The sequence below is a fragment of the Ranitomeya variabilis genome, chromosome 1 (genome assembly GCF_051348905.1).
Source record: "Ranitomeya variabilis isolate aRanVar5 chromosome 1, aRanVar5.hap1, whole genome shotgun sequence".
NCBI lineage: Eukaryota > Metazoa > Chordata > Amphibia > Anura > Dendrobatidae > Ranitomeya > Ranitomeya variabilis.
Window position 1 is genome coordinate 478,621,816 of NC_135232.1, and position 14,157 is coordinate 478,635,972.

A 14,157-nucleotide genomic window follows, 5' to 3' on the forward strand; every position below is an offset into this window, starting at 1 on the left:
CAAGCATTTTAGTAGATTGACGGTTGAGGAAAGGACACATTCTGGAGATATTTTTGAGCTGGAGGTGACAGGAGGTGGAAAGATGGATGTGCAGTTTGAAGGACAGGGCAGAGCTAAGGGTTACTCCAAGGCAGCGGACTTCCGGTACGGGGGAAAGCGTGATGTTGTTAATTGCGATAGATAGGTCAGGTAAGGAAGATCTATGAGATGGAGGAAAGGTGATGAGCTCAGATTTGTCCACATTGAGTTTGAGGAAGCGAGAGGAGAAGAAGGAGGATATGGCTGATAGACACTCCGGAATACTGGACAGCAGAGAGGTAACGTCTGGGCCAGAAAGGTAGATCTGAGTGTCATCAGCATAAGTATATCTATACATGAGTATAGATTGAGAAGAGTAGTGGTCCTAGAGCAGAGCCTTGGGGGACTCCAACAGAGAGAGGTAGTGTGGGAGTGGGAGACACTGAATGTGCTGTTGGAAAGGTATGAGGAGATCCAGGATAGGGCGAAGTCTTTGATGCCAAAGGAGGAGAGGATCTTTAGTAGGAGGCAGTGGTCAACTGTTTAGAAAGCAGAGGACAGGCCTAGAAGGAGGAGTTCAGAGTATTGTTCGTTAACTTTGGCTGTAAATAGGTCGTTAGTAATTTTGGTCAGGGCTGTCTCAGTTGAGTGATGGGGGCGGAAACCAGATTGTCGATTGTCAAAGAGCAAGTTAGATGAGAGGTTGGAGGAAATTTCAGCGTGGACGTGCAGCTCCAGGAGTTTGGAAGCAAATGGGAGCAGCGATATTGAAGAGGTGGGTTAGGGATGGGATAAGAGTGGTGAGTGAGTGGTGGTGAGGTTGGGGAGGAGGTGGGATGGGATGGGGTCGAGCGCACAGGTGATGAGGTGCGATTTGGAGAGGAGATAATTAAGCCCCCTTTCAGTGATGTTGGATAGGGAGGTTATAACGTCCTAACAAAAGAAAAATTATGTTTCCAAAATTGTGCTGATGTAAAGTAGACATGTGGAAAATGTTAGTAACTATTTTGTGTGACACCACTCTCTGATTTAAAGGTACAAAAATTAAAAGTTTGAAAATTGCTAAATTTTCAAACTTTTTGCCAAATTTCTGTTTTTTTCATAAATAAACGTATGTTATATAAAGAAATTTTACCACGAACGTGAAGTACAATATGTCACGAAAAAACAATCTCACAATCAGTGGGATATGCTGAAGTGTTCCAGAGCTATAACTTCACAAAGTGACAGTGGTCAGAATTTTAAAAATTGGCCTGGTCATTAAGTACCAAATTGGCTCTGTCACTAAGGGGTTAAAGAGTCTGAATTCTTGAGTAGTTGATATTTTGTTTTTAATTTTCATATTTTACTTGAACATGATTTAAGTTTGTCATTAGGTTGGGTTGTGTAGATTGATAAGGCTGCAATATAACAAAATGTAGAAAACTTTTATATTTCCTGAATGTACTGTACATACAATTAGAGCATCTGAAAGAGAATTTGTTGCCTGATTCGTGGTGCCCAAATCTCGGGCAGCATGAATCGGTCTGGCTGGACAATTGTAGCCAAGCATATTTTTTATGTGATGTTCCAGTGTTTCATAGAATATATACTTTAAAGATCCACTCCGGTCAGCTTTTCCCAGCGGCACTGCAGGTAATTGACAGGTCTCTCGCTATGAAAGATTTGGCAATCATCTGGACTGGTGCTGCTGACTGCTGAGTACTGATTCCAGGAGTTGGCGGTCATGTGACTTCGAGTATGTGATACGCTTAATGAGAACAAAGTAAATATGAAATTTACATCTCAATTTGGGAATAAAAACTTAGATTTTTAGATGATAATATCAGCATAGAAGATGGTAAAATATTAACTAAAACATTTAAAAAACAACTAATAACATGTTACTTCATTACAACAGTGCTCACCCTGAACACACTAAGGCTATGTTCACACGTTGCAGATTAGCCTTAGGAATTTTTGGTGCGGATTCTGCATTTCTTGGCAGAAAACGCAGGTGCGGATTTGACGCATTTTTGTGCGGATTTGCTGCAGATTTACTGTGTTTTTTACCCCTGCTAGATTTCTATAATGGAATGGGTACAAAAATGCTACAGATCCGCAAAAAAGAAGTGACATGCTACTTCTTTTAATCCGCAGCGTTTCCGCAAGTAATTTTCCGCACCTTTAGCACACCGTTTTTTTTTCTCATTGATTTACATTGTACTGTGAATCACTTGGGGATCTGCAGCGTTTTTGCACCCAGGAACACATGGGCTACTTGCACAGTGAACAAATCTGTAGGAACATGTTCACACACCACCAAGAAACTTGAAGACACAAAAGAGCATAGTAAAACCAAAAACACACAGTTTCAAAAAATCACAGTAATCCGCAAGTGCTAGTAAAAAGATGTAAAAAACAGGGTATTTGGTTGATACGTTTTTTGCAAAAAATGTATGCTAAGCTGCTCCACCAAACGTCAAGGTATGCCCATATCAGAGCAGTCCTAACTGATGTATGCAATCCCTATCTGATGTATTTAAAAACCTGATCATCTGTATATTACCTGTATGAACAGGGTTCAGAGAGGAAAAGTTCATGTGGACATGCTGAGTGGAACAGCTTTTGTGCAGATAGCCCAAGAGGAGTGGTGGGTAACTCCCTAGTCTTGTAGACACAAGAGAACAATTATGGAAACAGGAACACATGGGCTACTGCAACGTGTGCACATACCCTAAACGAAGTTTGTCGTATAGTCAGATTTTGAGGCTAAGAAAAATCAATAACAGAGAAGAAGGTTTTTCAAAGCAAGTACATGAATTATCTGAAAATGTATTAAACAGAGGTTATCCTAAGGAAGTACTCATAGAAGATAGAAAAAAGGCAGAAGAGAAAAAATAGAGAAAAATAGAATTATTAACCCTTTAACCCCCGGAGCTTTTTTCGGTTTTGCATTTTCATTTTTTGCTCCCCTCCTTCCCAGAGCCATAACTTTTTTATTTTTCCGTCAATATGGCCATGTGAGGGCTTATTTTTTGCGGGACGAGTTGTACTTTTGAATGACATCATTGGTTTTTACTACGTCTTGTACTATAAAATGCGGAAAAAATTCCAAGTGCGGTAAAATTGCAAAAAAAGTGCAATCCCACACTTGTTCTTTGTTTGGCCTTTTTGCTAGGTTCACTAAATGCTAAAACTGACCTGCCATTATGATTCTACAGGTCATTACAAGTTCATAGACACCAAACATGACTAGGTTCTTTTTTATCTAAGTAGTAAAAAAAGCCTGCCAAACTTTGCTTAAAAAAAAAAATTGTGCAATTTTACGAGACCCGTAGCATCTCCATTTTTCGGGATCTCGGATCAGGTGAGGGCTTATTTTTTGCATGCCAATCTGACTTTTTAATGATACCATTTTAGTGCCAATGCATTCTTTTGATCGCCCGTTATTGCATTTTAATGCAATGTTGTGGCGACCAAAAAAAGTAATTCTGGCGTTTTGATTTTTTTTTTCTCACTACACCGTTTAGCGATCAGGTTAAGGCCGGCATCACACTAGAGAGTTTTATGGACGTATGAGAGGCGCAAAAACTACGCATTGCACACGGACCAATGATTCTCTATGGGGCAGCTCCCATCTGCCGTATATTTCGCAGTTGTATTTTACGTGTGTAGAAAATCGCAGCATGCTGCGTTTGTCAGTGTATTGCGCAAAAAATCCGCCAATGAAAGTCTATGGGGCGAGAAAAATACTGATTACACACGGACCACCAGTGTGACTTGCGAGAAATACTTGCTGCGCCCCCTGCTGGCATAAACTCATATGAACTCTAGTGTGGGAATTTTTCTGAATATTTTCTCACGTTAGAGTTCATAGGAGTTTATGCCACCAGGGGGCGCATCACCACAAGTCTACGATGCTACGTTCACCTGCATTCCATACATTTTCCAGTTTTTACAACCAGGAGCAACAGCTGCATTAGCAGGATCCTGGTTGTAAAATTATTTGACCCCTTCAGATGGATTTACAGCGTGGGACATGGCTGCACACCGGAAAGGTATGTGATCTTGTTGCTTTTTTCTTTTTTTTCTTTTACAGAATGAGGGTCTTCAGGTGGATTAAGTGTACAATAAAGATTTTATAACCCCATGTGTGTATTTATTTCAATAAAATACTTTATTCTTAATGTGTGTGTGTATTATTAACCCTTTACTATTATTAGATTATAATGGATAGGTGTCTTATTGACATCTCTCCATTATTAACCAGGCTTAATCTCACCTTACAATAGCAAGGTGACATTAACCCTTTATTACCCCATATCCCACTGCTACTTGGGAGTGGGAAAGAGAGGCTAAGTGCCAGAATAGGCGCATCTTACAGATGCACCTTTTCTGGGGTGGCTGGTGGCAGATATTTTTAGCCGGGGGGAGGCAATATCCATGGTCCCTATCTAGGCTATTAATATCTGTCCTCAGTCACTGGCTTTCCCACTCTGGCGGGAGCCCACGCCAGTTTTTTCTGTGATTTAACCCTTTAATTTAACAGCTAGAGCCCCCAAATTTTGCACACACACTATACTAACATTATTAGTGAGGAATATGCAAAAAAATAAGGGATATGAAATGGTTTACTGTATGTAAACCATGTCTCATATCCTGTCAGGTTTGATAAGGAGATAGAAAAAGCCGGCAATTGAATTACTGTCTTTTAAGCTATCTAGCGCTGTATGAAATATATATATGTGTCTCACTGACATATATATATATATATATATATATATATATAGATAAAAAAACAGAGCAGCACATGTACATGAATCTAGGTCATGTGAAAACACAGACAAATATTTAATATGAATTATACTTCTCAAAAATATTTTTTTCACAAATTTTTTCAAAAAAATTATTTTTCATAAAACTTACAGTAATAGATGAAATGAAGATTCTTAGCGCATAAATTGGCCAATTCATGCGTGCCCATCAACCACGGCAAGGTGATCTCCCTCTGATGGGTCCTACTGTACCGTACATGCCACTCTTGGGCCACCAGCCTACAACTATGGACAAAACATGTCACTCTGGGCTAAACAGTACATGTGCTGCTGTGTTTTTTTATCTATATGATGCAGCTTGCAGCTTTGCACGTGTTCACATTAGGAGTGCTGGTTGGCTTTTTTTTTTTTCTCTCTCTCTCTATATATATAGACTGTATATATGTTTTCACGAATATTTGAGCCCATGGATCCATTATATGTCCATTTTGCAAGGTTGCGAGAAAAAAACGCAGTACGGATGCCATACGGAGTACATACAGAGGATGACATGCATAAAATACGCAGCCACACCCTGCCTAAGGATGACATACGGATCACTGTTTTGGGATATTACGCCTGTAAAAAATGGACTGTATTTCCCTACGCTAAGTGTGACCCCAGCCTAAGAATTTGACAGCAGCATTTAGCTAGTTAATAGGCGCAGGCGGATCGTGATTCCACCCGCGTCTATTGCAGGCACATGTTAGCTGTTCAAAACAGCTGACATGTCCCGGCTTTGATGCGGGCTCACTGCCGAAGAATGAATCAAAGCGGGGGTTCTGCCATCGGACGTACTATTCCGTCCGATGACAAGAAAGGGGTTAAAGCAGATTTAAAGTAAATTGCCAAGCAAACAGATAGATGAGAGATTTATTTTTTCTTTCAAAAACAACCCTAATATGAATCTGATTAAATCGGCAATTAAAAGAAACTGGCACCTCTTGGAGAGTGATAAAGGTGTAACAGCAGTAGCAAAAAATAAACCGTTAATCAGCTACAAGAGAAGTCGCAATTTAAATGATATTTTGGCACATAAAAGATTTCTTGAAACTAGTAACAAAATAACGTGGTTGAATGAAAAAAATCCAAAAGGAAATTTTCGCTGTGGGAATTGTTCTTTCTGCCACTTACACATATTGGCATCAAATCTAAGAATCGGAGCGGTATAGCATTCTGTGAAAGAATTAATCTCATGTCGTACGAAACAAATAATTTACGTGATCTTTTGCCCATGTCAGTTTTATTACATTGTGAAGACAATTAGGCCAATGTACATCAGATTAATAGAACATTCCTATTCAATAGTAACAGTAAAAGGTTCGTTAAGATTAATAATACATATTAATGAAGTATATAATGGAGATCGAAACGTTTTAAGGTTTGCAGGAATTGAACATATAGAATATACCAGACAGAAAGGTGATCTCAATAGATTAATATTAAGAAGAGAAGGTAAATGGATTCTTGATACAGATGCTCAAGGTCCGCTCGGTTTAAATGATACACTGGATATGTCGGTATGGTTAGAGATCAATGTATTACCCATAATTACTTGTGCCTTTTTTTTACGTGTTACTTTCAGGCCGGCGTCACACTAGCGAGTTTTACGGACGTAAGAGCGCAGAAAATACGTCCGTAAAACTCGCCAAACAAACGGCACAATTATTCTCAATAGGTCTGGTCCTATCAGCCGTATATTACGGATCCGTATTATACGGCTTTCTACGGCCATACAAAATCACAGCATGCTGCGTTTGTCAGCGTATTGCGCAAAAAATACGCCAATGAAAGTCTATGGGGGCGAGAAAAATACGTATTCCACACGGACCAGCAGTGTGACTTGCGAGAAATACGCAGCGGTGTTAGTGAAAAGCCGGTAATTCAATTGCCGGCTTTTAATTTCTCCTTCCCAAACCCGACATGATATGAGACATGGTTTACATACAGTAAACCATCTCATATCCATTTTTTTTTTGCATATTCCACACTACTAATGTTAGTAGTGTGTATGTGCAAAATTTGGTTGCTGTAGCTGCTAAAATAAAGGGTTAAATGGCGGAAAAAATTGGTGTGGGCTACCGCGCAATTTTCTCCGCCAGAGTGGTAAAGCCAGTGACTGAGGGCAGATATTAAGACCCTAGAGAGGGTCCATGGTTATTGGCCCCCCCTGGCTACAAACATCTGCCCCCAGCCACCCCAGAAAAGGCACATCTGGAAGATGCGCCTATTCTGGCACTTGGCCACTCTCTTCACACTCCCATGTAGCGGTGGGATATGGGGTAATGAAGGGTTAATGCCACCTTGCTATTGTAAGGTGACATTAAGCCAGGTTAATAATGGAGAGGCGTCAATTATGACACCTATCCATTATTAATCCAATTGTCTGAAAGGGTTATAAAACACACACATTATTAAAAATTATTTTAATGAAATAAACACACCGGTTGTTTTAGTATTTTATTGCTCTCTCAATCCACCTGAAGACCCTCGCTTGGCAAAATAATAAACCCACAATATACATACCATCCAAGGATCTGTCAGGTCCCACGATGTAAATCCTTCTGAAGGGGTTAAATCAATTTACAGGCAGGAGCTGCGCTAAAGCACTCGCTCGTGCCTGTAATCCCCGGGTGCTGAAAGGAAAGCTGGGTGATCTGTACTTACATTGAGTCGCGGTGAGGCGCCCTCTGCTGGATGTCCTCATGAACTGGAGCCTTGGAAAAGTTCCCACGCTCGAGTTCATATGAGTTCATCCACCAGAGGGCACCTCACCGCAACTCAATGTAAGTACAGATCACCCAGCTGGTGACGGATGCCATACGGATTACATATGGAGGATGCCATGCGCAAAATACGCTGACACACCCTGCCTACGGATGACATACGGATCACTATTTTTGGGGACTTTTCTGCGTATTACGGCCGTAAAAAATGGACCGTATTGTCTTACGCCTAGTGTGACGCCGGCCTCACTTGTATGTGTTTAACCACTCCCCAGTCCTTGTTAAAAGGAAGTGTTGTATTACCCTGGCTAACATGGACCTGTAGAAGCACGTGAACAGCACGAAACTCCCGTAGTCCGTCAGGCTTTTTTTCACTTGCTTACTCCCCTGCCACCTGCACACCGCACTTTGCACTTTACCAAGATGTGGATGCCGTCTTAATATGGGTTAAAGAAAAATTTAACAGCGAGGACCTGGTGAGTGCTCCATCTTTTTGCTTCTCGTTTGTGTACCATAAGAATATCTTTTGTGTATGCACCACCCAGAAGAGGTGGTTTTGGAAATTGATTTGCGGGGTGAAATCTGTCTTTAACTTAGCACATATTCATCTGGTTTATTGGTGCCTGAATCTTTTGAATTCTGTGATATGCTTAATCCTGGCCACATTCCTACGAGACTGTTCCCTGCCTCACGCAATACACATGCATTATGCAATGCTGCGCCCATCTAGTCGGAATGTGGCCAAGAGTTTACATATCGCATACTTGTGGTCACATGACCGCAGCTCCTGGCACCGGAGAATCCACACAGTGCAAAGTGAGATCAATGTGAGGATTCATAAGTTTGCAGTCAAATAGAGTGACGGCAGACTTGAAGTTTTTGACTGGACAACCCATTTAATATGGCACCGTTAGCAGCCTATGGGTCTTGTTGTACCAAAGAAATCCAAGACATACGGAGGCATGATGAGGCTATTTACTAAAACCCCCATTAACATTTGCAATTTGGTGTGAAAAATGGAACTGCATTGTGTGTCATATTTGGCACTGAGAAGTACCTACTTGCTGCATTGTTTTGTATTTGATTTCACATTTTACAGGATAAATCATATTCTGTGTGTTCAGAAAGAAGTCATTGCACAATATTACCCCCATACTGTTCTGTACTCTATACCTTACTCCATCCCAATAGAATACAGTACAGAGGCATCACAGACAATGAGGTGTACAACCAAAAAACATTCGTGGTCAAGTTAGAAATTAAATTACTGTGCGTTTCTCATTGCTTGCATGGTGATGGTACACTTGGTGTGTGTTTTAATGACTAATTTATACTTGGGAACAGTCTGCCTGTAGTTGTGCATAGTGTTTACACTGCTGGTTCCAATGGCGATGAAAGATGTTTCCACATTGATCAGGAACCTCATTGTGGGTCTGTAACCACTGCACTGTTCTGTTGATCTCTTCTGGACCAATTATGGTAGGCTGCAATACTGGAAAAAAAACAAGAAATACTATTGTGTATTAATGAAAAATTCTATAACTATTCTTGATTATTTAAAAAAATCTCTGTTTTCTTTATAGTAAACATCATTGTTTAAATAAAATTAATAAAAATCTGTTAAATCGCATACTTGCGGTCACATGACCATCTGCTCCTGGTTTTCGGGGAATCCTCACAGTGCACATAATGTCAGGATTCACAAGTCTGTAGCTATATAAAATGACCTCTGATGTGTGCTCTAAGGCCGGAAAACCCTTTTAAAAGATATGTCTGGAATCTAAAAGGTCTGTTTGACAGATATTACATTAACTTATATCTTGTACAGTTATTTGCAATATAATAGCAGTGTGTTTAAAACAACTGAGAAAAAGCTCAATTCTCATAATAGCATTTATTTCCATATTCACTGTAGCACCGGCATCCCTGCACGCTTCACATTCTCCCCTCCCCTGGCAGGGATGGCGTCTCACCCCACCTCCTCCTCCTTCTACTTTTTGAGGTCTGCGCATACCTGGCTGATCCTCAGACACTACACATAGGGTGCACACTCTTAAAGAGAAAGCACACATCATCCAAAAGTGTCCCCAGCCAATAGCTGTGAGACACTTATTATTTAAGGCACCTCCACCTGCCTTGTTTGCACGCTTGCTAGTTTCAGTTCCCTTTTACCTGCCAGTACCTGACTTTTCCTGCCTGTAACTGTCTTTCTGTGCCTGCAGAGTGTTCCTCTATTCAAGATGTACCTGCCAGCACTTGCTTGCCTGTATATAGGCCGTGCCTGCCAACACTTGTCTGCACTTGCCGTGCTCACCTGTATACCCACCGTACCTGCCTGCACCTGCCTGTATACCAGCCCTACCTATCTGCACCTGCCATGCCTGCCTGTACACCAGCCGTACCTGCCTGCACCTACATGCCTGCCTCTATACCAGCTGTACTTGTCTGCACTTGCCATGCCTGCCTGTAAGCCAGCCGCACCTGCCGAGCCTTCCTGTATACCAGTCGTACCTGTGTGCACTTGCGGTGCTTGACTCTATACCAGCCATCCGTGCCAGCACCTGCCATTCCAGCTATCTGCCACTTTGAGGGTCCGAAGTCCATCTTGGAGTAGCACCTGGCGTTAGTTGGGAGTGAAGTATAACCATCAAGGGCTCCAGCTATGACTCAGATGTTTGCCCAGTTACACCCCTCCAGGCTCTCCTCTGACCACGGCATAGTGGTTCCACTACTACGGACGTGGCAGTTTGCCATGGAATCCACTAGCTCTCAATCTTCCTCTATCTCTGACCTGTACCAGGAAATTTCCTACTAGAAAGACCAGCAGGACAAAATCTTTTCTTATTTGTGGACAGTGACCACTCGCTTGGACACACTGACATCTGCAGTCTCATCTGCTCCTGTGCAAGTCGTGGCTACCTCAGTTGTCACTCACCAACCTACCACATTATGACGTGGGTTTACCAATCAGTTTGCTTCAGATTGAGGCAAAGTGGCATTCATCATGACCCATCATACTGTCTAAGCTCTGGCATGGCTTAATCCCCTATAGGAGAAAGAGGATCTCCTTAAAACAGGCCTTCTCCTCCGCTCCAGTGCTGCACCGACGTGACAATAATAAGCAATTCTATTTGGAGAGAGATGCTTCTTCCTCTGGGGCCAGAGCCTTCCTCACCCAGAAATCTACTTACGGTCATATGGTGACCTGTGGTTTCTTCTTCAAAGTCTCCTCGGCTCCAGAATGCAACTACTCAATAGGCGATGGAGAACTCTTAGTGATTAAACTTGCTCTGGAGGAGTGTTGCTTTTTGCTTGAAGTAATGATGCATTCAGTAATTATTTATGCTGACCACAAGAACATAGCCTATCTGCAGTCTGTACAGCGGCTAAATCCACGTCAAAGGAGGTGGTCTCTGTTCTTCGCCCGTTTTGATTTTATTCTTCTGGTAGGTGGACAAGAACAATAAGGTGGATGCATTTTCCAGGTCCTTTCTGTCTTCTGACCAGGAGGTAGAGCCTCAACACATCACTGAGTCCTCCAAAATGGTCACTGTCTCCGGTGGATTTGTCCTGGGTTCCATTCGGAAAGACATATGTCGCTGAACCAGACAAGAAGAGGGTCCTTCAGTGGGGTCACTCATCTAAATTGGCTGGTCATGCCGGACAGAAGAAAATGGCTCTTCTCATTTCACGGTATTGTATTATTGGTAGCCTTCGATGCACAAGGAAATTGCGGATTTCATCTCGTCCTGTCCCTTCTGTGCCCAGAATAAGACTTCAAAACAGCTTCCCAATGGATGATTACTTCCTCATTTCATCAGCTCCTTGACAGCATATTGTGATGAACTTGTTAGTTTGTTAACTGTAAGTGATATCTGTAAGTTGTATATAACCCCTTCTCATGTACAGCACCATGGAATCAATGGTGCTATATAAATAATAATAATAGTAATAATAATAATGGCCCATTTTACTCCACTCTATGGTCTCCCATCTGCTCCTGTGCTTGCCACGAAGTTCATCCAACATTTTTTCCACCTCCATGGGTTACCTCTCCATAAAGTCTCTGATAGAGGCATACAGTTTACATCTCACTTCTGGAGGAGTACCTGCAAACTCCTAAATGTCATCTTGGACTCCTCTTCAGCCTACCATCCACATTCCAATGGTCAGGTAGAGCAGATCAATCAGATCCTAACCAAGTTCCCACAGCATTTCTTCAATGCCCATCACAATGACTGGGTCACTCTCCTGCCTTAGGTCGAATTCTCATATAACAACCATGTGAGGGAATCCTCAGCTAAATCTCCATTTTTCGCTGTGTATTGTCAACACTGCAATATTCTGGGTTTTGTGTCTACTGCCACTGACATTCCTGTGGCTGAAGCTCTCATCAAGGGCTTCTCTAAAATCTGGGAGGACACCATGACCACATTAATGAAATCTTCTGAACGGATAAAGAGACATGCAGACAAGAGACGTCTGGGCCCGCTTCTGTTTCTTGCAGGGGATAAGGTTTGGCTTTCTTCCAAGTTTGACTGTCTCAAGCTTACTTTGTAAAAGTTGGGTCCTTGCTTCATCGGTCCATTTGAGGTTCTCAAACAGATTAATGCTGTAGCTTACCAGCTCAAACTCCAGACCTCTTTATGGATCCCCAATTCTTTCCAAGTGTCTCTCCTCAAGCATGTCATCTTCAGGTCCTTCTTCAAGGACCTGGATACCACTCCTGCTCTAGCCGGCTCTGAAGATGTTTTCGAGGTACAGAATATTCTGGCCACAAAAATGGTAAGAGGCAAAACCTTTTTTTCTTGTAGATTGGAATGGTTTTGTTCCTGAGGAGAGGTCATGGCAGCCCAATGAGAACATCTATGCCCCTCTCCTCCTGTAGAGATTTCTTGCAGGCTTGAAGAAGAGGGGGCATAAAGGGGGGTGGGTACTGCAGAGTAGGCATCCCTGCACGCTTCCCATTCCCCCTCCCCTGCAGGGATGCCGACTCACTCACCGCCCCAGCCCTATTCCCACCTCCTCCTGCTGCTTCACAAGATCTGCACACCCTTGGCAGATCCTCAGGCACTGCGCTTAGGGCGCAAGCTCCTGGTCTCTTAATGAGACAGCACGTACCCCTCAAAAGTGTCCCCAGCCAATGGCTGGGAGACACTTATTATTTAAGGCACCTCCACCTGTTGGAAGGTGTCTGAGCAATATGTTCACTCTGTGTTGTTTACACTCATATTAGTTCTCAGGTCCCCTTTATCTGCCAGTTCTTGCCTTTTCCTGCTTCAATCTGTCTTTACATATCTGCAGGATATTCCTGTATTCAAGACATGCCTGCCAGCACATGCATGCCTATATTTCAGTTTTGCCCACCAACACCTGTCTGTACTTGCCGCGCCCATCTGTATACCAGCCATACCTGACTGCACCTGGTGTGCTCACCTGTATACCAGCTATCCACCTGCCTGCACTTGCCTGTGTATGAGAGCCGTACCTGCCTGCACTTGCTGTGCCTGCCTGTATACCAGCCGTACATTGCTGCACCTGCCATACCTGCTTGAATACCAGCCATACGTACCTGCACCTGCAATGCCTACCTGTATATCAGCCATACTCGTATCACTTACTGTGCCTGCCTGTATACCAGCCATCCCTGCAAGCACCTGCTATTCCAGCTCTCTTTCCCTTTGGGGTCAGCTGTCGTGTGTTCGAGGTCTGTCCAGGAGCGAAGAGTCATGTATTCGCCTAGTTAAACCCTGCCAGGCTCTCCTCGGTCCACGGTTCCACTACCACAGACATGACATACACATAGGCACTGGGAGGACTGCACATTCAAATCCAAACGGAAATATGAACAAAATATAAATTTTTTAAATTGAAAATGAAGAAAAAGGAATAACAGGTTGTTTAAAAAAATAGCAGTGTCTGCATTTTCACTTGCAAACTTGGATATTTACAGTGTAAACTGATATTTATTCACAGACACAGCTTTTCTGTTAATCTCTGAACTGATATTTAGTTGTATAACCTTTATTTATGATAGCTGCTTTACATCTATGTGGCATGGAATGGCATGGAACATCTGACACCTTCGAACAGATATTCCAGCCCAAGTTGACTCGGTTACATTTCACAGTTCTTTTGCAAATTTAGGTTTTCAATCAAAAACAGCATTTTTGTTGTCACTCCATAAATTCTCAATCGGATTAAAGTCTGGAGATCGGGCTGGCCACTTCATAACATCAATTTTGTTGTTCTGGAACCATGATGTTGCACGCTTGCTGGAGAATTTGGGTTCATTGTCCTTCTGAAACCCATTTCCGGGGCATTCCTACTTCTGCATAAAGCAACATGACCTCTTTCAGTATCTTGATATATTCAAACTTGTCCATGGTGAATGGTATGTGATAAATCAGCCCAACTACATAATATGAAAAACATCCCCCAACCATTATGCTCGCACCTCCATGTTTTACAGTCTTCACAGTGTACTGTGGCTTGAATTCAGTGTTTATGGGTATTCTCACAAACTTTCTGTTGCATTCAGACCCATAAGAACAATCTTTCTCTCATCTGTCCATAGAATGTTGTGCCACTTCTCTTTAGGCCAGTCAGTGTGTTCT

General features: G+C 42.4%; 1 protein-coding gene across 4 annotated transcripts in view; it reads right to left on the minus strand.

Annotated features, from left to right (window-relative positions):
• Positions 1-5,697: 5,697 nt before the first annotated feature.
• The window catches only part of LOC143765015 (solute carrier family 46 member 2-like), a 168,697-nt gene continuing 160,237 nt past the window's right edge, over positions 5,698-14,157 (minus strand). For 2 of the 4 annotated variants that reach the window (XM_077251261.1, XM_077251253.1), the window contains exon 5: positions 5,701-9,032. In XM_077251261.1, coding sequence (XP_077107376.1) covers positions 8,963-9,032 — 70 coding nt within the window. In that variant the 3' untranslated portion in view covers positions 5,701-8,962. Of the gene's footprint in view, positions 9,033-14,157 lie in introns of all 4 variants that reach the window. The other 2 variants (XR_013213313.1, XR_013213311.1) reach the window with 2 other exon arrangements.